We start from the raw sequence: 12,595 nt of genomic DNA, 5'->3' as shown, positions 1-12,595 counted from the left end.
TTAAGAAGGTCATTGTCTTGAACTTATAGAGGACTTAGCTTGAAAAATAAAGGTCAACTGATTCCTGAGGAGACTTTAGTTTCCAGAGAGCAGTTTATGCTTTTCTTTAAATGCTTTGGTTATAGTGTTATCCTGTTATTGATGTATTGACTCTAATGACTTCTGATGACTTGATGTTTTCATATCTATCTATATATATATGATATATATTTCATGTGTATATATATTTATATTATTTTGCAGTGAATCCAACTTATTTTCAAATGTGAATGAAATCCACAGTTTGGTTAGTCTGTGTTACCTTTTTGTTTTGCTAAAATTGAGTTTGCTAACTTTTCTCTGGGGAAAAAACCTGCAGCATTTGTTTCTTCAGCTCTATTCCTGTTATTGTTCTGCCCTGTGAGCTTTGCTTATAGCATCGGTTTCTGCTTCCCCCGATCCCACCGAGCATAAGTGTAACAGAGAGAGGTACATGTTGGTGGATGTTTCGTGTTTGAACAGCTGAACACCTGGCTACTGGTATGCAGGTGCCCAGAACTCTGGAGGAGGGGCTTTCAGTTAAGACAAACAAGAAGAATATGTGCAAGTTGCAGATGAGGGCTTGGGTATTGGACTTGAGATGTTTCTGTGTTCAAAACAATAAGGAAATGTGAGTCCCTTACAAGTCAGGGACTGAGTAAAGTGCTGGTCAGAGTATTTCTGGAAAATTTCTTCACTTACATAATGGCTTCTGTATTTGTTGGCCTAAATGAGTCTACTATATCCTGTTTAGTTATGGTACTCAATTTTCAAGGATCACAAAGGGTTTCATACAGATGGTACCCAAAGTGATCACTTCTCACTATGGTGAAATTAAGCTCTAATATGCTATATATCAAATAAATAACCTGTCCAATGCCATCACCATAGTTTAGAATGAGAAATGAATTACATTTTGCTAAAAGTGTGCTCCCATGTTCATTTTCCCCAAATTTGACAGTCATTACATTTTAAGTAATAATTAATCAAAATAGAAAGTATTAAGAAAACACTAAGCGTCAACTGAGTGTTTACCGCATGTTCACCATCACATTAGATGAGATGTGGGAGAAGAAGAATGAATGGCTAAATACTTAGTAACATCACAGAGAGGCCAGTTTTGACACAGGAAAGAAGTCAGTGCAGTATCCTGGGGAGCCCAGTGGTGAACTAGTACTACCCTAGCTAGACTCATTGCTTCAAATAAGTTATTGACATTCCATAGCTAAGGGGAGAAGTAAATAGACCTTACTTTCTAGAAGTTGAGCCCCGTGTTCTTTTGGGGAGAGATGGCTCATCCGGATGATGTGGCATCAGTGGCACATACCAGTATCTGCATGTATTTCCCTGCCCATCCCCCTCCCCCGTCAGACACTACACCACAGATGGCATGTGTTCATCGTGCAGTGGTGAAGGGTTGACATCAAAAGCAAAGAAACCCTTGAAACCCATCCCTCTGGGCCCCCAAGAGCAGCTTCCCCCCACCACAGCGATGAAAGCCGGAGATAAGAGGGGCATTCCCACCACTGTGCTCTCGCGGGCCGCTGACGGTTAACGCAGGTGGGCGTAAGGGGCTGCCTGTCTTTTGAAGGTCGTCTGTTGAACTAGAAGGCCACCTCCCTGGGGTCAGTGCCCTGCTTTGGCCTAGGAGCTGCTCTGAGAGTAGCCAGGTGGTGAATACCTGCCCGTATTTTCAGAAGACCAGAGGTGGCTGTCAAGAATCCCTCTATCGTTCGAATGCAAGGCGGTGAGCCTTTGCGATGAGTGGCCGTTGCAGGGGCCACCTTGATTCTTGTTTTTTCAGAAGTCCAATTCGATTGCTGAGCAGCTGGCTCATCTACCTCCTCCCATCAGCTAGACGGGAGGGAGGCTGGCTCTGTTCAGCTCAGGGTGAGCACAGCTACAGTGCAGAAGAAGAGGAGCAAGCGTGAAATGAGTCTGCCATTCACCAAGCAAATGTCATTTGGCTTAAATTGGACTCTGCTATTTTATCTTGACCCACAACCCAGCACAACTCATCGTAATACATTATCACATACAAGATAGTTGGCTCATTAATAATACCCCAGGAAGGAGACAGGAGTAAACAATGAAAACTCCCACACATTAGCACCATAATGTACTACAATATTTTTCCTTCTTTTCCTCAAAATCCTCCATGTAATTAAATCCCAAGTAAGTCAGCGAACAAATCCCTCAGCTTCTTTTATTGCACTTTTGTTTTTTGGCGTGAATTTGTGATTTTTCATACTAGGGAGCAACTAAGCACAAGCTCCTGGATGGCTCTGAAAGTTTTCCTACAGACAATAAATATTTATTGAGTGCTTCTGATAAGCAAGGGCACTGGCTCTCTGGAGTTGCAGCAGCAAAGACAGAATGCGTATTGCTGATAACTGCTGTGATGAATGCCAACCTGGATGAAGTGAAAGAGAGCATTTGGGTGAAAAGGGAAAACCTCGTTAAGGAGGTTACAGGTAAGCTGAGACCATAGTGGCAAGATGGGGCCAGGCTTGCAATGACCAGGACAAAGTGTGTTCCTTTTTGAGCCAATAGCTAGGACAAAACCCTAAAGTGGGAAAAGCTTGATGACCAGAGAAACATAAGGAAAGCCTGTGTGGCTGGAGTGTAATGAGAGAAAGCAAAGGTTGGTGGAGATGACTGAGGCAGGTAGGGTGGTCCTGAGATTGTATGATACTGGAGGTTACGGTAGGGAGTTGGATTTTAATCTCTGTGCTGCAGGAAGCCATGGAGGTTTTATTTGAAGTCTTTGATGTGCTTTATATTTTAAGAGATCAACTCTGCTTGCTGGTGTTGAGATGGGGTCAGGAGAAGAAGCAAGATGACCCGCTCTGTGGCTGGTTTTGCAGTCATTCAAGTGGGGGGTGATGGTGGCTTGGGTGTTAATAGCAAAGGTGGAGAGAATGGATGGATTCAGGACCTATAGTGGAGATGGGGTTGATGGGACTCAGTGAGGGCTTACATACGGGGAGGCTGAGTGGATGAGAAGACTTGAGGCTGAATACCAAGTTTATGCTTCACAGTTTTCTCTTCCAACCTCTGAGGGTTAAAGCTAGGGTAAAGAAAAACATGTTGATGGGGGCTTGAGATGTGTCTGGAACTTCCAAACATAACACTATGATATAGTAGGAGGTTTCATTCTTTATGAAACATCATCTTTCTGACTTGTGATACTTCTCAAGCCAAGTGCTATTTTCCCTCTTTTCCAGTTGAAACCTGTGGATTATTTAATTACACTCTCACTTTGCAATAGCCCAGCCTCATTCTCATTCATCTCAGCATCTGAAAGAGGTTTTAAGCCAGTCATCTAAATATCAGCGGTGGCCACAGCACCTAGCATAGACCTAGAAATTGCCTAATAAATGTCTGGAATTGAATTGGAAAGGGATTTAGGGCAATGCCTCTCTGTGTGGTCTGTAGTCCCACGTGGTTCTGTGAACTGTTTGTTACAAGTCCATGGCAAGAAAAGTCTGGAAATAAGAGCAAACATTTAGAAGCTTTTATAGCAAATTGAAATTGCTGTGACATCCAAGCCGCATTTCATTTTTCCAGTAATTTACTTTTATTCTGTTTTATAAAATAGCCATCTAAGATGTACTGGAAATTATCAGACAAAAAGACGAAACTGGGTTTTCACACCCAAACAGTTTTGTTTTGTTTTGTTTTTCTTGCGGTACGCGGGCCTCTCACTGTTGTGGCGTCTCCCGTTGCGGAGCAGAGGCTCCGGACGCACAGGCTCAGCAGCCATGGCTCACGGGCCCAGCCGCTCCGCGGCATGTGGGATCTTCCCGAACCAGGGCACGAACCCGTGTCCCTTGCATCGGCAGGCGGACTCTCAACCACTGCGCCACCAGGGAAGCCCCATTTGGAGATATTTTAAATGAGATAACTAAGTGATAATCTCACTTAAAATAATAAAGTTGCCCATCCATAGTTCTCGAAGCTGATCCACATCAGAATCGCCTGAGGGAAGATTTGCAGATTCTGACTCATTAGGACTGGGGAGAAGTTTAGGAACCTGTATTTTTAAAAAAATAAAGATAATATTTTAGACTTAGGTAACAATTTGTGCCAGACACTGTTCTAGGAGCTTTCCCCACATTAACTCATTTAATCCTTATAAAACCCTATAAGGTGGATACAGATATTATCTCTATTTTACAAATGAGGAAATCAAGCCACGGAGTAACTTCTTAAGGTCACAGAGCCAGTATTAGAAACTGATTGGGGTGTGAGGGTGGTGTCTGTCTAGAGGGTAGCACTTGGGAAAAGTGTTGCAGGTGCTGGTGGCCTTGGGGATGGCAGGTATGGAGATTGTATAGCCCAACTCTCTCACCCTCTGGGTGGTTATCCATTTCACTTGGAAAGATTGGGCCACTGACATTTTCAGAGTTATTTCCTTATGCTAAGATGATTGCATTCTTCATTTTTTCTGGGCATAGTAATATAGTTGTCCATTTAGGGCATTTTGACTTATTTCCCCCAGTAGACTCTTCTTGCCCTTCTATTTCCTATTAGCTCTCCTCTGCCCCCTGTGAAGTGCTTGTCTTTATCAGACAAATGCTTCTATCTTGAGTCTCCAAATAAAGTGAAGGAAATGGAAATAATATGTATGTCCTAGTGACACTTTATGAATGAAGAAATAGTGATTTTTAAAGATCTAGAGTTTAAATGATTAACATTAGTGTAACTAACACAGTATATTACAGATAATTTTATTTATTTTCACCTCAACTGAAGAAGAATGATGGTATTAAAGCTATGATTAATTCTATGGTGATGGCTGAATTGTGGGCCACCTGAAAACAAGATGAAATTTTAAAAGGCCTTAATGTAAAGTCCTTCACTTAGATCCAGACATCCAGGGACACAAGTTTCTAGAAGTATTTCCTGGAGTCATTTCTAGAAATAAAGCTGTTTAAAAAATTAGAGCTAGCATAAATTAGCATTTACTATTTTTCGGGCACCGTTATAAGTTCTTTAAATATTTGAGCTCATTTAGTCTCTCCAACAACCCTATGGATAGGTACTATTATTACTAGAAGTTTACAGATGAGACCATTGAGGCACAGAGAGGTTGCATAACTTGCCCAAAGTTGCACAGCTGACAAGTGGCAGAGCTGGGATTCTAACCCAGGTGTCCTGGCTCCAGAGTCTGGGCTCTGAACCCCCCTTACTGGATTTTGGCTGGGATTATATCAACTCACTGTGGTAATGTCGGTAATCCGGTGCTGACCAGAATTTAAATTGTCATTTTCTGTGTCCTTCATTAATTAAAAAAAATGCGGAACAAAGGATTGTTAATAAGCGCTATGAGCTTATTATTAATTAGCATGATGTTTCAATACATCGACTCCATGGAGGTTCAGGGAAGGGTACAATAAAAAGGATCCTTAATTGTGAAGATATTGGGCAAACGTGGGTGATGACTGCTCATGGGACCATAATGTTGCCCTCTGCAATATTTCTATGTCGGAGGGGGGTTCACTGGAGGGACTCAGGAGTAAATTTAAGGGGCCATGGAAATGCGAACATAGAGATCTGGGACTGGGAGAGTTTTTACAATCCCCATTTGCAATGGAGGCATCTGTGTCTGCTGTCTCAATAAGGCTCTTACTTGACTTTCAATAGAGGGGACCAATCCTCTTTATGGAAGTGAATATTGCAGGTGAACAGTTTTGTTTTGTTTTCCCAGTGAATCCAAGACGAGCAAACATGGCCAGCAGTTTTCTCTCCATAACCCTACCTGGCCTGTTAAAATACACAGCTCCAAGCTTTACTGAAAGAACATGTTTTCATCATTTTTTTTGCCCTCTTCTGACTCTTCAAAGGAATTCTGGCCAAGAGTTCCAGGAACTCTGAATGTAGCTGCTGCAGGTCCATAACAAATTCACTAAGTGCCCCATTGTCCCCTGTAGCCTGGGCGCTCTTTTTGGTGGAAAGTGTAATCTCCTTTGAAGAATTTTTTTCAAAACTCTGCTGAGTTATTTCGGAAAACCCAGTCTCTTAGAATCCTTATCTGAAACACTAAAAAAGATATGAAAATCAATTAACTTCACATATGAAGAAATTCTTCATATGTTTTATCTTCCTTTACATAGTTTCTTGATTATGTTTGGAAATAAATTGCCTTGATTATAAATTGGATGGAAAGGAATGTCTTTTAATTAATTTGAAACATGCTGTCATGTTGCTGATTTGTACCATAGAATGAGAAACTGAGTTGAGAGCTATAAGTCGTTCTGATAGGAGTGAGCTGCAGTTGTATTTTTATTTTATTTTTGGCTGAGTGGTGGACTCGGAGCTCTGCTTTCTTAAAGGGACAGACTGAAAAATCTGTCCTTTATTTGGAAGTCAGGCTGAGTTTTATTGGCTTTTGGTTGCCTGAGAATTTGTGAGAGCATTTTACAAACTTCTCCTGTTTTCTTTCTGTTTTTTAAAAATGATAACAAGAAATTACCAAGGTCATAAGCCGAGACACTGGCAACTACAAAGAAGAACTTTGAATGACGGAGCTGGACAGAGCAATTATGTAACAATCTCTTATGGCTAAACTTTATTAAGGGTATTATCTCATTTAATTGTAACTCACTTTAAGCTGCGGAAACTTCTCAGAGAGGTTAAATAACTTAACCAAGGTCACTCTGTTAGTTCACAGTTCAGCCAGATCTGTTTGATTTCAAATCTATGCTCTTAATTGTTCAGGTCTTGGGATCTTAGGAATCTGGGGGCTTCTTGTATGATTAGTGGTCAATGCTAAATTGCTAACATTAATCTTAAGTGGTGTAAATAACAAAATATACCTTGTAAGATATATATGATGGTTAGTCTATAAGTCTACCTGTGAGGTTTTTTTTTTTTTTTTAACCTGTGAGTTTTAATGTAGGGACTTAGATACCAGATAGCCTTTTGTTTGTTTGCTCATAATTATCTTAGTACGATGGTATTCAAATTTAGGGTTGATAAAAGATTTAATGCAATAGAAAGTATTATCGATCTTTATTATGAGGCCATTATTCATTGCTGTGGCATTCTATAAATTTAAGTAAAAGTATACGAAGTATTTATATCTAGGATTTAAAATACATGTGTTAAAAAAAAAGAAACTGAATATACCCAGTGACCAAATCTCTGAATATTTTGCTGATAGAAGTAGAATAGATAATGTACAGGGATGAATTTACACCAATGTCAAAGACACCCATTGTTTTAAAAAACATTTTGTATCCTTACTTTGGAAATCACTGGAAAAATCCTGAACCATTTTTGTTTTTTTCTTAACAGAAGCCATAGTTTTAAAAGAAGACTTACTCCATCCAAGAAAACTTTTACAGATGACAGGAGGGCCTGGAGGTATAGGTATGTTACAGAGGTTTACTATACTTTGGGACATATTGAAAAGATGTTTAAACATCTTCCAAAACCTGTAATTGATTAATACATGAGTTACATAATCCTCATTTTTTAGATGGAGAAACCAAAGTCTATAATAGTTAATCAATCATGTTAAAGATTATCCAGAATATTCCAGAATTATCCCTCCTTCCTGATGTTAATTGCTATTTGGTTTTTCTTCAATTCAAGACAATTAAATAGCATTCAGATGGGTTTAATTCTTATATTAATTCCATGGTGCAACATTAAGATATTTTAAAAATCACAAATGTACTAATTATTCAATACAGAAAGTTTGGAGTGTAAGAAAAATAACACATAGGAAATACAAAACTTCCTGCCAACCCAGAAAACCTCTCCACAAAGATAGAAGAGAAAAAAACAGTTTTATTAACTGAATGAGCATTAAACAAGAACGTGATGCACAGCCATTAATGCAGGCAATCCATTAAGAGATTACAGAAACAGAAAGAAATCTCACCATTTTGTATAGCCAAGCGGATACAACCTGTTCCATACACGTTCTCAAGATAAACGATAACTAGTACTCAAATAAGAGGACTTGATAGCACTATTTGCCACACATAGTTCGCCTTATAGTTGGGATAACCATCTGTGTCTGCTAGTTGCCTTTACCCAAAGGAAAAGTAAATTTCTCATATCTTCATGACAGGAGGTAAGTTTGCAACATGAATCCCGGAAGGTAGGCTCCTGTCCTCCCAGGAAACTGAGAGTTAGGGGCCCTATCTTTCTTTCTTTCTTTCTTTTTTAACGTCTTTATTGGAGTATAACTGCTTTACAGTGTTGTGTTAGTTTCTGCTTTATAACAAAGTGAATCAGCAATACATATACATATATCCCCATACCTCTTCCCTCTTGCGTCTCCCTCCCTCCCACCCTCCCTATCCCACCCCTCCAGGTGGTCACAAAGCACCGAGCTGATCTCCCTGTGCTAGGTGGCTGCTTCCCACCAGCTATCTATTTTATATTTGGTAGTGTGTATATGTCCATGCCACTCTCTCACTTCGTCCCAGCTTACCCTTCCCCATCCCCATGTCCTCAAGTCCATTCTCTACGTCTGCATCTTTATTCCTGTCCTGCCCCTAGGTTCTTCAGAACTTTTTTTTTTTTTTAGATTCCATACATATATATGTGTTAGCATATGGTATTTGTTTTTCTCTTTCTGACTTACTTCACTCTGTGTGACAGACTCTAGGTCCATCCACCTCATTACAAATAACTCAATTTCGTTTCTTTTTATGGCTGAGTAATCGTCCATTATGTATATGTGCCACATCTTCTTTATCCATTCATCTGTTGATGGACACTTAGGTTGCTTCCATGTCCTTCCTGGCTATTGTAAATAGAGCTACAATGAACATTGTGGTACATGACTCTTTGAATTATGGTTTTCTCAGGGTATATCTTGCATTCCTATACACTAATGGTGAAAAAATCTGAAAGAAAAATTAAGGAAACACTTTCATTTACCATTGCAACAAAAAGAATAAAATACCTAGGAATAAACCTACCTAAGGAGACAAAAGACCTGTATGCAGAAAACTATAAGACACTGAAGAAAGAAATTAAAGATGATACAAACAGATGGAGAGATATACCATGTTCTTGGATTGGAAGAATCAACATTGTGAAAATGACTCTACTACCCAAAGCAATCTACAGATTCAATGCAATCGCTATCAAACTACCAATGGCATTTTTCACAGAACTAGAGCAAAAAATTTCACTATTGGTATGGAAACACAAAAGACCCCGAATAGCCAAAGCAATCTTGAGAAAGAAAAACGGAGCTGGAGGAATCAGGTTCCAGACTTCAGACTATACTACAAAGCTACAGTAATAAAGGCAGTATGGTACTGGCACAAAAACAGATATATAGATCAATGGAACAGGATAGAAAGCCCAGAGATAAACCCACGCACATATGGTCACCTTTTTTTTAATAAAGGAGGCAAGAATATACAATGGAGAAAAGACAGCCTCTTCAGTAAGTGGTGCTGGGAAAACTGGACAGCTACCTGTAAAAGAATGAAATTAGAACACTCCCTAACACCATACACAAAAATAAACTTAAAAAGGATTAAAGACCTAAATGTAAAGCCAGACACTATAAAAGTCTTAGAGGAAAACATAGGCAGAAGACTCTATGACATAAATCACAGCTCTATCTTTCTTGATAATTACTTTTTAAAGAGATGGCTCCCTGATCCTCGAGGAAACATCCCTGGATTGTAAAATTGGCAAGAGGCTTATTTAGCTTCTAAAAAATTTACATACATTTCGAGGAGGCAGAGAAGAGCTTACAGTGATGAGTTTTAAGGTAAATGCTCAAAAAAAAAGGGAGTTGGAGGAAGGTGTCTTTCCATTTTCTTTGCCTCAGGGTGAATTGCTTTTTTTTCTTATTTCTAATTTGTATTCACCTTTACAACACCAGTATCAGCATCGCCTAAGATTTTGATTTCTAAATGTTACTCTTTTTCATGCTCTGTTTGGCTTATTAAATGTTGATGTTAATCTTAAAAGCATAAACACACACACACACACACACACACACACACACACACACACACACACGTGATCCAGAGTAATTACTGGCAATATTTAGTTCTGTCCTTTTAAGTCTTCTCTCTGTGAAAGTTGACTTAAAAAAATCTATGTGTACCATTCTCTTAAGAGGTCTTACTGACCTCTTAAGAGAGAGGTCAGGTGGAGCAGACAAGTGAAAATCACTTGATGTGAGATTTCTTTTTCAGTAGACTATATTTCACATATAGAAGCCTGCACAGGAATGAGACATTTTGCATAGCATTTAATTAGTGGCTGTTTGCTTGGTCAAGGTTTATGTGACCCATGCAGTAACCAACATAATTATGGGCACAAATTGCATATGCAAAATTGAGACCCAGTAGATGTCCTCATCTACTCCCCTGTTCCCCTGGGGAACTGATGGTTCCTGACAATAGGGTTGTCTGCAGACACTAGCATGCAGTGGTTGCTTGCTTTCTCTCTGCTTCAGTGCTTTTCTTTCAAACAGCAGATAGATTAAAAAAAAAAAAAAAAGAAGAAGAAGAAACTCACAATACCAGAGGAAGAAGGAAATCAGGGGTCAGGAGGGTACCTTCTTTTTTTTTAAAAAAAATATTTATTTTATTTTATCTTTGGCTGTGTCGGGTCTTAGTTGAGGCATGCGGGATCTTTTGTTGCAGCGTGCAGGCTTCTCTCTAGTTGTGGTGTGCGGGGTTTCTCTCTCTAGTTGAGGCGCACGGGCTTAGTTGCCCCGCAGCATGTGGGATGGGATCTTAGTTCCCCAGCCAGGGATCGAACCCACGTCCCCTGTATTGGAAGGTGGATTTTTTACCACTGGACCACCAGAGAAGTCCCGAGAGTGGCTTCTGAACTGGCAGCTGGAGCACTTTATAGCCCTCACCACCCATTTGTGCAAGTCAGGTCTTTCCTTTGATTATTCGCAAGTCTCTCTTACCATTAGACTGAAAGTTCCCTGAGGTGGCGGCCATGTCTTATGTCTCTTCTGTACTTTCTGTATCCTTTCTCAAATGCTGAGAATGTAGCAGGTATTCAGTAAGGATCTGGAGGATTTAGCTGAAGAGCTGGGGTAGTACAACAAGGGGATATTGAAATGGTTTTTTATTTTACACTTCCCTCCATGTAATCATCTCCCTAGTTTACTTGAGGCATCTTCCTACCTCTTAGAAAGGTTACAACAGGGGTGCAAAGGGAAAGAAGGAGTTAATATTCCAGGTTTGGTATTTAAAGTAGTATGTTTGATTCTGCAGTAAGATAAGACATTTTTCCAGAGGGGAAAAGAAGTCTAGGCCTCCTTTCATAGGAGTTCCTCTCACTCCCAGCTTACTGAGAGGAGGCCTCAATGGATCAAAGCATAAAGATTTTCCAAGTGTAGAGGCACCTCCTTCTGCCTAGGACAGGTAGGGCACAAGACTTGATGTCCAGAAGGAGGATAATTTATAGAGGTAATGGACAATCCGTGGTCTGCTCCTCTGGCATGGGGGATGGGGAGAAGAGGAGGGGAGACAGGAAGTGAAGAAGGGGTGAGATCTCCTTTCTTCTGGGCCTGAGCCCTGGGGATGGGAAGAGAGAGTGTGTGTGTGTGTGTGTGTGTGTGTGTGTGTGTGTGTGTGTGTGTGTAACCAGCAGTAAGTTGGGATTCTGGGTGTAGATTTGTTTCTCAGGCTGCCTTTGCAGGAACCTGTGGAAAGCTTCATCAGAAGACACTGGTCAGCACAGCCAGGTTAGGCCTAGGAGGGCCTGCTTCTTCTGAACCAGGCTTAATTCTCAAGTGACTGAAAGGGACCTAGGATTTCCTCACGTCCGCAGGGCTGGCCACTGAATTTTGCAGAGCCTGCCTGGGGAGCCTGGGCCGCTTTGGTGGGCAGAGGAGCCAGTGTTGCTGAGGACAGCAGGGCAGTGCTTCCTGGCCAAGTCTCAGGGGTGTGTCCACTGTGCCACCAGGAACTGAGGTCAGGCGAGTCCAACAGACCCTGAGTGATGCCAGCAACAGACTCAGAGGCACCAGCAGAATGTCCAGAGCATAGGTTCATGACTCAGTGGTCTCCAGTCCAGGGGTCAACCCAGCCTGGGCCCTCCACAGCAGGTGCTGGCTGACATCTCAAGGACCCCGGCCATCTCCCCTCTGCCCCCATGAGGTCACAAAGCCACACCCTTCCTTTCCGGCTCTAAGGTGCCACCTTAGGAGGAGCAGAGGAAAGGGAGGTGCAGACTCTGAAACAGCATGTATCCAAGCCATCCCAGCCGAGATGGGATACCAAACAAGACTAAATTACTACGCTGGACAAACCTTTCATTTTCTTCTCCTGCCATCAGCCTGGTGAAGGTCTTCAAGGGAAGCAGATCAATTACAGAGGAATAAAAGGCTCTTTGTTTCTGTACATCTCAGTATAGTGTAAGTGAATATTGATCTTGCTACACAGTGTGGGTGTGTTTTATGTTTCTTTAAATGCTCTGGGAATGAACATGTCCTAGCTTTCTCTGTAACCTCCAAGGTTAGACCTCTGTTGATATAGGTGTCAGCAGGAAGCAGTGCCTCCCCAGGTGGAGGGAAGGGGGGAGGAAAGCTTCCCGGTTCCTTCAGGTGAGGTGAGAGTGA

General features: G+C 41.1%; 1 protein-coding gene across 1 annotated transcript in view; it reads left to right on the top strand.

Moving 5' to 3' along the window:
* IFTAP (intraflagellar transport associated protein) overlaps positions 1-7,345 on the top strand; it is a 75,069-nt gene extending 67,724 nt beyond the window's left edge. The window contains exon 7 of the mRNA XM_049713052.1: positions 7,321-7,345. Coding sequence (XP_049569009.1) covers positions 7,321-7,329 — 9 coding nt within the window. The 3' untranslated portion in view covers positions 7,330-7,345. The remainder of the gene's footprint in view (positions 1-7,320) is intronic.
* The last annotated feature ends 5,250 nt before the right edge of the window (positions 7,346-12,595 follow it).

The sequence above is a fragment of the Orcinus orca genome, chromosome 8, assembly GCF_937001465.1.
Source record: "Orcinus orca chromosome 8, mOrcOrc1.1, whole genome shotgun sequence".
Lineage (NCBI taxonomy): Eukaryota > Metazoa > Chordata > Mammalia > Artiodactyla > Delphinidae > Orcinus > Orcinus orca.
Note: the sequence above shows the minus strand (reverse complement) of the source record. Positions and strands in the feature narration are given on the sequence as shown.